A 14,659-nucleotide genomic window follows, 5' to 3' on the forward strand; every position below is an offset into this window, starting at 1 on the left:
TGACCGTGGTTGTTGATAGGTGCAGTTCAACAACATCTAGAGCAGAGCTTTCCAATCTGTGTTGAGACACATTTGTGTGTTGGTTGCAGTGTGCAGGTGTGTTGCATGAAAATAATGAAACATGACAAAAATCTTGGAAATGTATGATGTATCTTACAATAATATTTTAAAATATATATAGATATATAAATTTTTGGTCGTGTCAGGAGTGACTTGAGAAACTGCAAGTCGCTTCTGGTGTGAGAGAATTGGCCGTCTGCAAGGACGTTGCCCAGGGGATGCCTGGATGATTTGATGTTTTTATCATCCTTGTGGGAGGCTTCTCTCATGTCCCCACATGAAGAGCTGGAGCTGACAGAGGGAGCTCATCCGCCTCTCCCCGGATTCACACCTGCGACTTGTCGGTCTTCGGTCCTGCCGGCACAGGGGTTTAACCCTGTGATATATAAATGAAATGTTTCCATGAGATATGTTGTGTCCCCATACGTTTCATTATTACAATTTATGTATATATCCATACCACTTACAAGGTGTTGGTTAACTTCAGGTTGACCAGTAAAATTGTTATGAAATGATGTATGCCTAAGAAGTATGCCACCAACAAGAAATGTTTGGAAAGTTCTGATCTAGATGGTGAAATATCCACTCCTGTTGTAAACACAAGTCTCAAGATGGTCAGCTCACCAAGCAATCTTTGCCCAGTACTCTACTGTCCCATGTTCTTGATCTGCTCTCCTCTGTCCTTTTTTTCCTTCTCCTTCCTTCACATACCAAGGTCTGTTTTGGTATCACATAAAAGAGAACAGCCAACTTTGCAAATTGTACTCAGAATAAATGTGCGTACCATTCTGTCTTTTTCTACAAAGGGAAGGGAAAAAAGAGCATAAGTTAGAGTTTCATCTTTTGATATATTTGGTATAAAATTTCTCTTTCCAGGGGACAAAGAAAGAGGAAATATTAGAGGTCATATAGAGATGATCTTTATTCACCATAGATGACAAAGTTAATCATTTCTGTTAACTGGATTTTGAATCCTTGTGTTGGGTTTATTTGAATTTCCCCATGGCTTGTGCCGGAGTACTTCTTTTTCATCATAAGACTAGGGAACAATGACCATTTGTCCAGAAATATGGAAATGCAGGCTACTTCTGGAATCAACCTGAGGAGCAAAATGTGTTGTCTGTACTGTAGCAAGGAACAGTGGTGGGAAAGGTATTATGGAGTCTATGGGCTTGTGTAAATTTATTTTACACAATCCACTGCTTATTTTTATTTATGGATGATGTTTCTTGTATCAATTTAATATGCTTTGTTGTTATTTTCATACTGATTTCAAATTGTTATTATTTGTTTTTTTAATTTAATTTTAAATTGGTTATATGTTTATTATTGTTCATATTGTTTGAACTGTCATATTGTTAAGCTGTCCTGAGTCACCTTGGGGATATGGGATGGGATATAAATGATGATGATGATGGCTAAGTGTAAATGATGACAGTAGCGAAAAACAGTGAAATATATGGGGAGTCCATGATATTTTCCTGATCTAAATCACCTTCTTTCTTCTCCTGCTGTTAGCACATAATATATACTACAAGCATAACGGAAGTAGTTTGTCTCCTACAGTACCAGAAATAGTTTGAGGTGTTTTGGTATCTAGGATAATGGACACTAAACCTTTTTCCTAGATCAATCATCTACTTTAATTAAAATAATCGGTCAGGAGAACCCAACTGTAAATCCTTCATCTTGTGACAATTGCCCCTTATAGCTATTTATCTGGAATGGTAGGAAACAGATATTGATTATATTTTTTAAGTCCTAACCTACTATGCTTGCACCCAAAGCTGATTCTTCCAAGCCTCTGCTTCCATTTTGTGATTTAAATCTGACCACAGATCAAATAACTATAATATCTGGCCTCTTTTTCTTTCTTTTTTTTTGGTGGCCAAACTTTTTCTTCCTTGTCTTAATTTTTGTAATGACTAGCCTAAGAATTCACAAGAACTCAAAAGCATGTACCACTTTTATGGCATTTTAGTGGACCTAATAAAAGGTATTGTCGAATTCTGATTATGGGGTGAACTCATGAGTTACACAAACACTTTTGTTATCATATATTGTTTATTTTTCCCACGGGAAACCAGCAGGTGGCATCAAGGGACAGCAAAAATCCATTTTCTTTTGCATTTCCTTGGATTTCTGCATTATCCTTGGGGGGAAGGATGTTAAGCACAGTTGCAGAGCAAGGGATTCTCAGTTCTAAAATCTTGCTTCCATTTCTCATTTTTGGATAATCAGTGCACTATTTGACCCTTTCTCTGAGTCCTTATTTCCCATTTTACAGTGAAGTGGGAACAATTTATGTTATGAAAATCGTTTTACACTTGCTCCTCTGTTTAGATTTAGCTCGGAGCATTTTCTTCCAAGCAGCTTCCATGGCTCCACCAGTCCTTACACCTGTGATTGCTTAGGATCACCTAGCTCCTCTTTTTTACTTGATTGTGAACAACAGTAAGTCACACAGTCTTTCAAATTTTCAACAACCAAGCAAAAAAGTGTTGTGGCACTGGGGGAAATATAAAATTGTGAGCATGGAGGCACCTGTTTCTTTCTCTGAAGAAAAGCGACGACCCTTGCTGATGGTGGCTCCTCTCCTCTCATCCACACTGAAGAATTATAGCAGTTTGATACCACTTTCATTGCCATAACTCCATTCTGTTGGGATCCTGGAATTTGAGGTTTCATGTGGTTTCTTGTGGTGCCAGAGCTCTCCGACAAAAAATAGTAAATACCTCATGAAATTACAAACCCCCAAATCCCATAACATTGAGCCACGACAATTAATGTGGTGTCAAACTACTCTAATTTTACAGTGTGAATAATGCCTCTGTTCTCCCTTCTGTACAAAGGTATGTGTGCTGGGAAATAAGTAGAAGATTTTAGGGAGAAAGGAGCAAAATGCAAAAGCCAAATCTGTCCTACAAAGTGCTTTTCAAATGCTTCCCAAGGCTCATGAAGATAATGAAGTTGGTAGTTAGGATGAATACACCCGTTTGTATGTAATTACTTTCCGTGCTTATGATAATTGTGTCACCTCCTTGGAATAAATGAAACAAGATTAAAATGTTTCCATGCCAGGTTTTGACTGGTATAGGACAGTTGAGTTGGAAATGCCTTTCTTGACATCAACACATAAACTCAGAACAGTATTTTTATCATTCCAGCCAGATGAGCTGTATTTTGAAGAAGGAGATATCATCTACATTTCAGATATGGTAAGTTTATAACCACAGTACAGAAAAAAGCGGATGATGTTGCATTAAATCTCAAATGGAATGGGAATGCCTTTTTCAGGCAATATTTTTTTTTCCTTCAGAGTGACACCAATTGGTGGAAAGGAACCTGTAGAGGACGGACTGGATTGATTCCCAGCAACTACGGTATATTATAATCCAGAATTCTTATGGTTTTCAAGATTTTCTTCTGCACAATAATTTATGACATTTCTTATCTGTGAGCAGAAACTAAAAAGATTATTCTGTAATGTCAGAACTAGAACTTGGAAAAGTTATTTTTGGACTACAAATTCTATTAGCATGGCCAGTTAAAAAATTGAACTTTTCCAAGCTCTAATCAGAACTGGCCTGAAGTAAATGAATGAGTCCAAGAGAGGATCTTAAATGCTTCCTTGTGCTACCATCTTCTGGATTTAAAGAAGCAGAAAATACAATTTGGAAAATATTTAATATCATTTAAAATATGTATTCATTCATTTATTTATAATTATGCCCTGGCGTCCAACCATGCTACTGATTTTTGTGTGTGTGTCAGGAGTGACTTGAGAAACTACAAGTCACTTCTGGTGTGAGAGAATTGGCTGTCTGCAAGGATGTTGCCCAGGTGATGCCCGGATGTTTGATGTTTTTTACCATCCTTGTGGGAAGTTTTACCTTTACCGAACTAGGTAAAGGTAAAGGTTTTCCCTTGACATTAAGTCTAGTCATTTCCAACTCTGGGGGGTGGTGCTCATCTCCATTTCTAAGCCTAAGATCCAGCCTTGTCCGTAGACACCTCCAAGTTCTTGTGGCCAGCATGACTGCATGGAGTGCTGTTACCTTCCTGCCAGAGCGGTATCTATTAATCTACTCACATTTGCATGTTTTCGAACTGCTAGGTTGGCAGAAGCTGGAGCTAACAGTGGGAGTTCACCCTGCTCTCTGGATTCAAACTGCTGACCTTTCAGTCAGCAAGTTCAGCAAGTCATTGGTTTAAGCCACTGCACCATCGAGGACTCTGAATGTCAGAACTAGAACTTGTTAAAGTTCTAGTATGGAAGAAACCATTTTGTCTTAGGGCTATTTATCAGAGTTTAGTACTTAAACATTGTTTGAAATGACATATCTTTTCTTATATTTTAGTGGCTGAACAAGCAGAATCTATTGACAATCCATTACACGAAGCTGCCAAGAGAGGTAAGCAGATAGCAATTGTAGCATCGAGATCTCTGATATACTCATGTTGCCAGTCCATTTTCACTAGTTATGGCTGTAGAGCAGCTACAGGATCTACCAGAATACTGCCTTAATTAACCAGATTACTTGGAATTTCAGTTTATTTTAGGAGATGCAGTAGATGGTAGGTAGGGTTTTCTTAAAAATATGTGAGTACAAATATATAAATTATCCCCCAACTGGACACTTGGACTTCTCCTTTCTCTTCGTTGATCCTACAATCTGTAGCCTTGTGGAGTAGAGCGTATTTGAAGTGGGATAAGTGGCCATAACAGAAGGAAGACTGTTAATGGACCAACTGTATTGGATACAACCTTACAAAGATGGAATTTATTTATTTATTTAGACAGTAAGGATATTTTCATTCTCTTTAAGAAGAAGAATGCATCCTACAGTTTCTTTATTCCTGACTTGAATATTTGGAGCAAATTGTTAAGCTTCCATGTTCTATATATCCCTAATTTTCTGGATAAATGTATTTTTTCTTTTTTGTAAACATGTATGTATTGGAACCAATGAAAATGTTGGACAATTTTTAGAGGGCTAAATCTAAGGTTGTGTTGACTCAGCACAAAGATTGGGTCTTTCACTTCATTCATAAAGATGCCTGAAAACAATCTCAACCCTATGATGAAGATGTTTAATTACTTACAGAGTGACAATTGAAGAGAAGATTGTCCCTACCAATTACACTGGAATCTACTATTCTATCAACATTATTTGATACTTCCTCAAACTAGAAATTGAATCATGGTTTTAGATCAAATATTTGGACTGGTTTGACAGTATAATCACAGGGATGTGTTGGGTGGAAGATCCATGGTTGTGGAAACAAGGATTGGTGATAAACTTCAGTTGAGACACCTTTTCGCCACGATTTATTATTTATTTATTTACAGCATTTATATTCCGCCCTTCTCACCCCAAAGGGGACTCAAGTGAATCACAGAACACATACACAGAAAACATTCAATGCTATTAAACAGACAGGATAGACAACAGATAGAGGCATATGTCTGTATTTTTTCCAATTCCGGAGTCCTGGAGGTTGTGCTCGATTCCAGCCATAGGGAGGTGCCATCGCTCCATCCTCAATGACAAAGAGTCTCCTTTCTTTGATTGTCAGCATTTTCTTGTATTTCCTTTTTATGGTGCCATAAAATACCTCTTTGCTTAAGCAATGCCTAATTTCTCTATTCACAGTTCACAGCTGTTTTCGAACTGCTTAGATGGACAGTGAGCTGGGCTGAAGGTTGGGTGCTCTCCTCGACCCGGGCTTTGAACTGCCAACCTTTTGATTGGTGTGATCTATTGTTGCTGGTGATTAACCAGCTGTGCTAAAGCCCAGCCCTGATAACTCTTTCAGGAGTCGTTTTCCTTTCCTAGGAGTAGATTTATCTCACTCCCTGTTGCCTCATTCGTGTTCTTAACTATGAGTCATTTGTAAGTTGGATGTTTGTAACTTGGGGATTGCCTGTATATTGTACATGTAGGATTCCTTTTTTTAGGTGAGAGATTTGATTGTGAAGTTTGACTATATAGGTACTTCTGTTTTTAAAAGTTTAATATTTAACATGGTCTTCCCTTCAGCACAGATCTTTCTTTGCTCTATCTGATGGGTTTCAAATGAAACACTGCCTTTACATGAGATTTCCATTCCTGCAATAACACCATAATTTAGGAATTTTATAAAAAATATACAGTAATACAAATGTAAACTGAAACACATTTTCAGCCTGTGATTTTCACAGCTTCCAATTTAATAACAAGTTTTTAAATTTGTGTTTCAGGAAACCTGAGCTGGTTGAGAGAATGTTTGGATAACAGAGTTGGTGTCAACGGTTTAGATAAAGCTGGAAGTACAGCTTTGTACTGGGCATGTCATGCTGGACACAAAGGTAGAAATATATGAATATGTTAGTTAAAAATGATCTCACTTCTCCTTTTTCTAAACCTAAGCCTTTTCCTTTCCTCATTCACACCATTTAAAAAAATAGAACAAAATATTTCTTGTGTACTTTTCAGCCTTATGTATTACAGTTTTTGCTCACATTTTTCTAGAGTAATGCATTTTGTCTGTGTTTTTTCAAAATTATAACATTTTTGTCTACGCTTGCTCTTAGCATATGCATTTTTGCATTCAGTTATTGATTGGAGAACTGTACTGGAAAATTTGAAGAAGCATGAATTCCCAAAAATAATTATGTTTCATCTTGTGCATTGGGTTGGAAAATGTGAAGTAAATTCACATAAAGTTGTAACCTGAACAAACTCCTAAACATAGCCATAATGTAACTGAATCAGGATGAATTACAGTCTTACTGGTTTTGTATTTGCTGAGTTAATGAACCAGCTACTACTTGCTCTCCCAATGCCATATATAATGCAGTTCAAATTTCTGTATGATATCATTTAAATTGTGGGGAGTAAAGGGGTTGTTGGAGGCTAATAAATTAACATATTAGAAAGAAACTTATAAAAATAAGCATGTGTCAAAAGGAATGGGTGTCTAAATTCAAAAGAATAACAAATCAGAAAAATAAAAGAATTGATTCTGAATTAGGAAGATGAGGGGGACAAAGAGAGTGTTGAATAATTTTAGATGCATTTTTCTGTGTAGTGCTTGTCCATCCAACTTTACAGGTTTTTAAAAAAACACATGGACATTTTGAGCGACATTCTGACTGCCATGCAATATCATGAATGCAAACGTTCTATCTCTTCATGAAGTTTTCCTTTTTATTTTATGTAGACATAGTGGAAGTTTTACTGGGGCAGCCAAATGTAGAGCTAAATCAACAGGTAAGTAATCATACACTGAATGAATTTCAAAGGAAGTGGCCTCCAGTAATATGACTGGTTGTCGCTGGAATGAGCTAAACACATTATAATCTGATGAGTGTTATCTTCTGCTTCCACAGAATAAACTGGGAGACACAGCTTTGCATGCCGCTGCATGGAAGGGCTATGCAGACATTGTAGAAACACTCCTGGCAAAAGGTAATGTAATTCATGTTTCGGAAAGATAATAGAAGAAGAAAATTAGAGATTGTAATGCAGCAGGGAGATGGACTGATGCAGAAGTATTAAGAATATAAGCATGAGAAACAACAGTGGAAGGACTAGCTTGTGTCTTCCTACCTCAGGACCAGGACACCTTGGACCATCTTTTTCTTTGGCAGTAGAATTAACCATAGCAATAATGAACTGCTGTATTATTTTTTCTAGATTGGGGCATATTTCCCCTTATTTTTGTCTGTGGCAGGAGCGGGCAATCATGCAAGCCTGAAATCTACATTAGAGAACTGTTCCCCATCACGAAAAATGTCCAAATACCCCAAGGGATGTTTTTATCCCTTTTAAAAATGAGGTAATCAGAATCACCCCCTGGGGACAAAAGGCCTGTTGTTGTTTTTGTTGTTGTGAGCCTTCAAGTCATTTTTTTACCCAAAAGCAAACCTATCATGGGGTTGTCTTGGTAAGATGTGTCCAGAGGGAGAACCACTTTACCAACCCTGATTTGAGCAGTGCTGCCTTTTTTGAGAGTGTTTCATGATAATTTTGACATGGTCTGAATAAGGATTATGAGCAAGGATTATAGATGAATGGGATCATGAACTTTATACGTTTTCAACTGGTTTTTATTCTATGTATTTTATTTGCTTACCGTTTTAACTGTTTTTAGTGTATGGGATATGTTTTATAACTATGTTAAGTGGCATTGAATCTTGCCAGAGTTTATTTATTTATTATTTATTTACTACAGAGCGGCTTATAAGTTATATGTAAATACAATATATTATATTATTAGCATAGCACAATATTAGTACCATACATTCCCATATTATACCACTATACTGCAATATTATTAGTAATATTACATGTAATATGAAATATATAATTATTATATTGTATTATTATTAGTATTATATTGTATTACATTATAATACTATTATCAATATTATAATACGTTATATTATTATTGTAAATTGTAAGCTGACTTGAGTCCCCCTTGCTGTCCCAGCTCCACTGGCTGCCGATCAGCTACCGGGCCCAATTCAAGGTGCTGGTGCCAACCTACAAAGCCCTAAACGGTTCCGGCCCAAAATACCTTAAGTACCGCATCTCGGCCTACGAGCCCACGAGGACCTTGAGATCATCCGGGGAGGCCCTTCTCTCGGTCCCGCCTGCCTCACAGGCACGCCTGGCGGGGACTAGAGAGCGGGCCTTCTCGGTGGTGGCCCCCCGGCTGTGGAACTCCCTCCCTGCTGAAATTAGACAGGCGCCTTCCCTCATGGCCTTCCGCAAGGGCCTGAAAACCTGGCTCTTCGAAAAGGCCTTCAATTAAGTGCTATGTTTTGGAATGACCACCGGAATGGACTAAGACTACGAGATTGATTATGACCCAAACAAGACGAAGCGGATTTTTAGTTTAATTAGATGTGTGTTAGTAAGATGTGTGTTATGGTCCTGAATTTACTGTAATTGTTGTCTTTATGTTCTATGTTCTGTACACCGCCACGAGTCGCCTTTGGGCTGAGAGTGGCGGTTAACAAGTGCAAATAATAAATAAATAAATAATAAGGGGTGAGAAAGACAGGGTACAAATGAAACAAACAAACAAACAAACAAATAATACTTTCCTTCAGAATTTAACATTCACTATCAATCAATCAATTTATTAATGCTCCGACCAATCATCATATGCATTTATGTCAACAGAAACATCATCTAACAAGCATCTATACAAAACACTGTTAAATCCAACAGTTAAAAGTATTATACTTTGGCATATGTAGAATGAGAGCCTTTCATTTGGTATATCTAGAATGTCAGAAAAATCAATTCGGTTTTGGGCAAAAAATGCTGCTAAGGATAGTGAAGATGTGTGGCTATAGCTTTTATTATCTATGAATTGGTATAATAGTGATGTGCTCTGTTTTCTTTTTCCACAGGTGCTAGAACGGATTTAAGAAACAATGAGAAGAAATTGGCCCTGGACATGGCCACGGATGCAACGTGTGCTTCTCTGCTTAAAAAGAAACAAGGACAAAGTAAGATTTGAAAAACATGCATGCAGCAGTAAACTTCCAACTATTTTTCTGATATTCCCCAGAAAAATAGCCCCAAAGTAGCATTATGTGGTGAGGTTAGGAATGGTCTAGTCTAGTGGATTGTGAGCCCTGCAGTCAAAGAAACACTTCCAAGCTCTGGGTGAGATTCTGCTTGGGCAGTTGTTCTGTTTCATTCATGAAATAACAACTTCCATTTGGAAACTTCAAATGTGTTCTTGGTATTTCTTCTTTCCTCCGCACAAAATCTTTTCTCAGGGACACAAAGATGGAGCACCATTGCTTTTAACTGCTATCTTTGGGCACCATCAACTGTAGAAACAATTGAAGAAGCTATACTGCAGGGTGAATAAATTGTAGCCATTGATCAACTTGGCCCTCTAAAGTGCTTTTTATGCACTGCCACTAGCATTGTTGTTGTTGTTGTTGTTGTGTGTCTTCAAGTCATTTCTTACTTATGGCAACCCTAAAATGAACCCACCATGGGGCTTTCTTGGTCAGGTTTTGTTCAGAGGGGATTTGCTTTTGCCTTCCTCTGATATAAACCCTGGTCTTCAGTGTTGCAATCAGCACTCTAACCACTACACCACGCTGACTCTTTTTAAGGCCATTTTAAGTTGTTGAAGACAAAAGATTTAAATAGCAGATTCTAAAACAGGCATGGGTAAACTTTCTAACTTGGGGGCCGCATGCTAAAACTCCCTGTTAAGAGGCCTGACTGTCCCGTGATGGAAGGAAGGAAGGGAAGGAGAAAGGAAAAAGACAAGGAAGGAAGGGAGGAAGGACGAAAGGGAGGAAGGGAGGGATGGAAGGAGAAAAAGATAAGGAAGGGAAGGAGGGAGGTAAGAAGGAAGGAAAGAAAGAGAGAAGGAAAGACAAAGGGGAAGGGAAGGATGACAAGGTGGAAGGGAAGGAGGAAGGAAGGAAAAAGAGGAGAAAGGGAAGAGAGAAGCAAAGAAGGACGGACAGAAAGGTGGAAGGGAAGGAAGGAGGGAGGGAGAAAGGGAATGAAGGGAGGGAGGTTAAGAGAGAAGGAAGGAAAGATAAAAGGGAAGGATGGAAGGAAGGAGAAAGAAGGGAGAGAGGGAAAGAGGGAAGGAAGGAGGAAAGGGTGGAAGGGAAGGAAGGAGGAAGGGAGAAAGAGGGAAGGAGAAAGGAAGGATAGAATGGTGAGAGAGAGGAGGGCCTGAGAAAAGAGTCCAGGGGGCTGCATGAGGCCCCTGGGCCTGAGTTTGCCCATACCTGTTCTAAAACATCAAAAATCCCCTGCTACTAAGTGATAATTTTGCATGCTCTTTGTTTTTCATTTCAGGCATAATGCGAACATTAAGCAATGCAGAAGAGTACCTTGATGATGAAGATTCCGACTAAGTTTCCTTAATACTGTTTTGAAAAATCCACAACCTCTGTTGCCTCTACCTTTCTCAAATGCTCTATTCCTCAAATTACAAAGTGTACTTTTAACATATATGAAGTGTTACGATCATGTAAATCAAAGGTTCTTTCCACCAGGTAAAATATCTTCCTCGTATTAAGGGCCATGAATTCTTGTGTTGCTTTTAAATATTTGTTTTTTCTAAAGAGTGTATGTGTGATAGATTTTCCCATAAATTACTTGTTCCACTGGCTATAGACCTAGCCTTTAAAAACAGGGATATAATTTGGGATATGTATATATGTGTATAAACCTATTTGCAGAGTGAAAAGCCATCTTTAATCTATCTGCCATGATTATCTTTACAGAGTGAAACATTCTAGCAGATTAGTTGATATTTGCCTTAATTCATCTTGACACTTTTCTCTTTCATTTTCTCTGTTACTCTTTCTCCCCTCTCCATATGAAGGTGCTGGGAGCCCAGATTTGTACAATGGAAAGGGAATGGATTAATATAGACACAATGCCCCTAAGGGTATTGGAGCAGAACATTTCATGTTCCTGTTAAATCTGGCCATGGTTATGACTGTTTATGTACATTACCTGCTCTTTCTATAAATGATCTACAGCAATAGAATAGTGTTAGCGGAGGCTGGATCTACACTGTCCTATATCCCATGATCTGATTCCAGATTACCTGCTTTATCTCAGATTATCTGGCAGTGTAGATTCATATAATTCAAAGCAGATAACCTGGGATCAGATCCTGGGATATAGGGCAGTTTAGATACAGTCGGAGAGAAGAAAAAGCATTTACTATGGGCCCTTCTATGCTGCCATATAAAATCCAGATTATCTGCTTTGAACTGGATTATATGGCAGTGCAGATTCATATAATCCAGTTCAAAGCAGATATTGTGGATTGTCTACTTTGGTAATCTGTTTTATATAGAAGGAGGCTTTGTCAGCTATCACAGGAAGCTAGAAATGTCTCCATCCATCAGCTGTTTAGAGGATAACGGAAACTTGGCCCTTCTTCCACTCTGAAATGAATTTGGGAGTTGTAATTTTACAAGATCTTTAGTCTTCTTTAGCTTTTTCTGTCAAAAAGTGCTTCTACCTTATCATATTACAAATCCCAGGATTCCATCACATTGACGCATGGCAGTTAAAGTTGTGTCAGATTCCATTAATTCTACAGTGTAGGTTCATCTTTCCTCTCAGAATGGGATAGGGAGGAAGTCCAAAGGCTGCACAAAGAAGTATATGCCAGGAGAAGGAAATAGTTTGCAATACTGCTGTAAAATACAAATCTGGGGGTGGTTTTCAACCTTTGGTCCTCCAGATGAATTGAACTTTATCCAAGAAGTTCCAGCCAATATGTAAGAATTCTAAAAGCTAAAGTCCAAAATATCTGGAGGACTAAAACTATCTATATATAAAACCCTCACTCCAATTGAATCTTATTTTAGCAGATAATATTAATATGGGAGTTATTATTGATTTCCTTTCTCTCAAATTCTTAGAGCAGTGGTTCTCAGTGTTTTGCCCTCAGGCAACTTTCAATTTTGGTTCCCAAAAGTACCAACCAGCATGGCTATGGTGAAGGAGTCTTGTCATCCAAAACAGCTGGAGAACCAAAGGTTGAGAACCTCTAACTATATCAGTACTCCCTTTGTAGGCATTTTTTTTTTTAAATCCCTCTGGCCTCCATTCTGCTGAGCATGCCTATAACTCAATAAGATCATCAACAGTGTTCCTAGTTTCCTTTCCAAATAGCTGATTGGTGATGTTGCTGTTTTCTGTTTTTTCATGTCAGGAGCGACTTGAAAAACTGCAAGTTGCTTCTGGTGTAAGGGAATTGGCCATCTGAAAGGATGTAGCCCAGGGGACACCTGGATGTTTTACCATTTTGTGGGGGGCTTCTCTCATGTCCCAATATGAGAAGCTGGAGCTGACAGATGGGAGCTCACCCCACTCCCTGGATTTCAACCGTTGAGCTTTTGGTCAGCAGTCCTGCGGCACAAGAATTTAACCCATTGTGCCACTGGGGGCTCCTGTTGCTGTGAAGAGGACCAAATGTAGACTGGGGATGTAATTCTGCACTAAGGCTGGGTCTACACTGCCATATAATGCACTTTGAACTTGCATTATATAACAGTGGTTCTCAACCTGTGGGTCCCCAGATGTTTTGTCCTTCAAGTCCCTTCAATGTTTTGTCCTTCAACTGGCTGGGATTTCTGGGAGTTGTAGGACAAAACACCTGAGGACCCACAGGATGAGAACCACTAGTCTACACTAACCATATCACACAGTTCAGACTGCATTATGTGGCAGTATAAATCCAGTCTAAGTTTCTTCTTGAAGGTAGCAATGATTTCAGCAATTTTCATCCCACTGCAGGGAAGTCTTAGAAAGCCATGCAGTTTTATAATGTTCTTGATTCGTAATTTCTTCCGTGCAAAATGAATATGCGTTCAATGCAGAAAGATTAATTCCTGTGCTAAAGTGGTTTCCTGTGCAAAAATGTTACTTTCTATGTAAACCAACAATTTGTGAATTTTACACAGAAATCCCCAATTTCAGTTTGTTTCTGTGGTGCAAACACCATTCTCTTCTTAAGAATTAATGTGCACTGAAAATGCTATTTTCCATGCAAAACAACCATATGTGGATTATACATGGAATAAAACCTGAATTGGGAAGATTCTTGGTAGTCTAGGATTTCATGTTTTTCAACTGTTTTTAAAGTGGTTATAAATATTCCTTTCATCCCTATTGTAGACACAATGTGCCAAATCATATTTTCGGAGCTTCTGCTCTAGAGAGGCAAATGTATACTGAAACCACCTTGTCCAGTCAGGGAATTCCTTTAAATGAAAATCCCGTTCTTGGATACAAACTGGTTACATTGTAGTAACATTTGCAAAGTATTTGCATCCACATCTGTAGCAGGGAAGTGGAGACTGTTTCTGCCCTTTTTCTCTTTTGCATTTTTCTCAATTTCTTCCATTTTTTCTCAAAGACCCTTGCTCCTCTTTACTTCTGTTACCTCAGAACGGATGTGTTTCTAAAATCATTTACATGGTGGAAAAATCGTAAACCAAAAGTATCTTCAGAAAACAATCCAGTATCAATAAATACATTAAAATGCTTAGACGTGTACTTGTACTTTGTCTTATGAAATTTAAGGATATGCTTGTGCTGGGATCCATAAGGGCCTTGCTAGGTTGGATCTGTGCTGAAGAATTAATGCAGTTTGGCATCACTTTAATTGCCCTGGCTTAATACTACAGGATCTTGGGATTTGTAGTTTAGTGAGGTACCAGCAGTCTTTGGCGGTGAAGACTGAAGTCTTTATAAAATGACAACTCATAGGAATCCATAGCGGTGCGTCATGGCAGTTAAAGTGGTGTCAAATTGTATTAATTATACAGCATAGATGCACCTCAAGTCGTAAAATCAGGCCTACTAGTAGTAAGAATAAGATGACTCCTTAATCTCAATACTGCTGCGAAGAGAGGGGTGAGAGGAATGGAAATGTCCTTGTGATCTTTCAGCACCAGGTACCAAAAGAACAACTTGTTTTGAGTTCACTTATACTACTGGGATGGCAAGGGTGCCAATTTGTACTTTGTTTCTTGCAGTAGATTATTTATTTATTTATTTACTGCATTTATATACTGTTTTTCTCACCT

At 38.3% G+C, this 14,659-nt stretch overlaps 1 protein-coding gene across 1 annotated transcript in view; it reads left to right on the forward strand.

Annotated features, from left to right (window-relative positions):
- OSTF1 (osteoclast stimulating factor 1) overlaps positions 1–14,115 on the forward strand; it is a 35,348-nt gene extending 21,233 nt beyond the window's left edge. Inside the window, exons 3-10 of the mRNA XM_060762184.2 lie at positions 3,228–3,278; positions 3,380–3,443; positions 4,422–4,475; positions 6,305–6,412; positions 7,267–7,316; positions 7,436–7,514; positions 9,470–9,568; positions 10,899–14,115. Of these exons, the coding sequence (XP_060618167.2) occupies positions 3,228–3,278; positions 3,380–3,443; positions 4,422–4,475; positions 6,305–6,412; positions 7,267–7,316; positions 7,436–7,514; positions 9,470–9,568; positions 10,899–10,957 (564 nt within the window). The 3' untranslated portion in view covers positions 10,958–14,115. The remainder of the gene's footprint in view (positions 1–3,227; positions 3,279–3,379; positions 3,444–4,421; positions 4,476–6,304; positions 6,413–7,266; positions 7,317–7,435; positions 7,515–9,469; positions 9,569–10,898) is intronic.
- Positions 14,116–14,659: the final 544 nt, after the last annotated feature.

This window comes from Anolis sagrei, chromosome 2 (genome assembly GCF_037176765.1).
Source record: "Anolis sagrei isolate rAnoSag1 chromosome 2, rAnoSag1.mat, whole genome shotgun sequence".
Classification (NCBI taxonomy): domain Eukaryota; kingdom Metazoa; phylum Chordata; class Lepidosauria; order Squamata; family Dactyloidae; genus Anolis; species Anolis sagrei.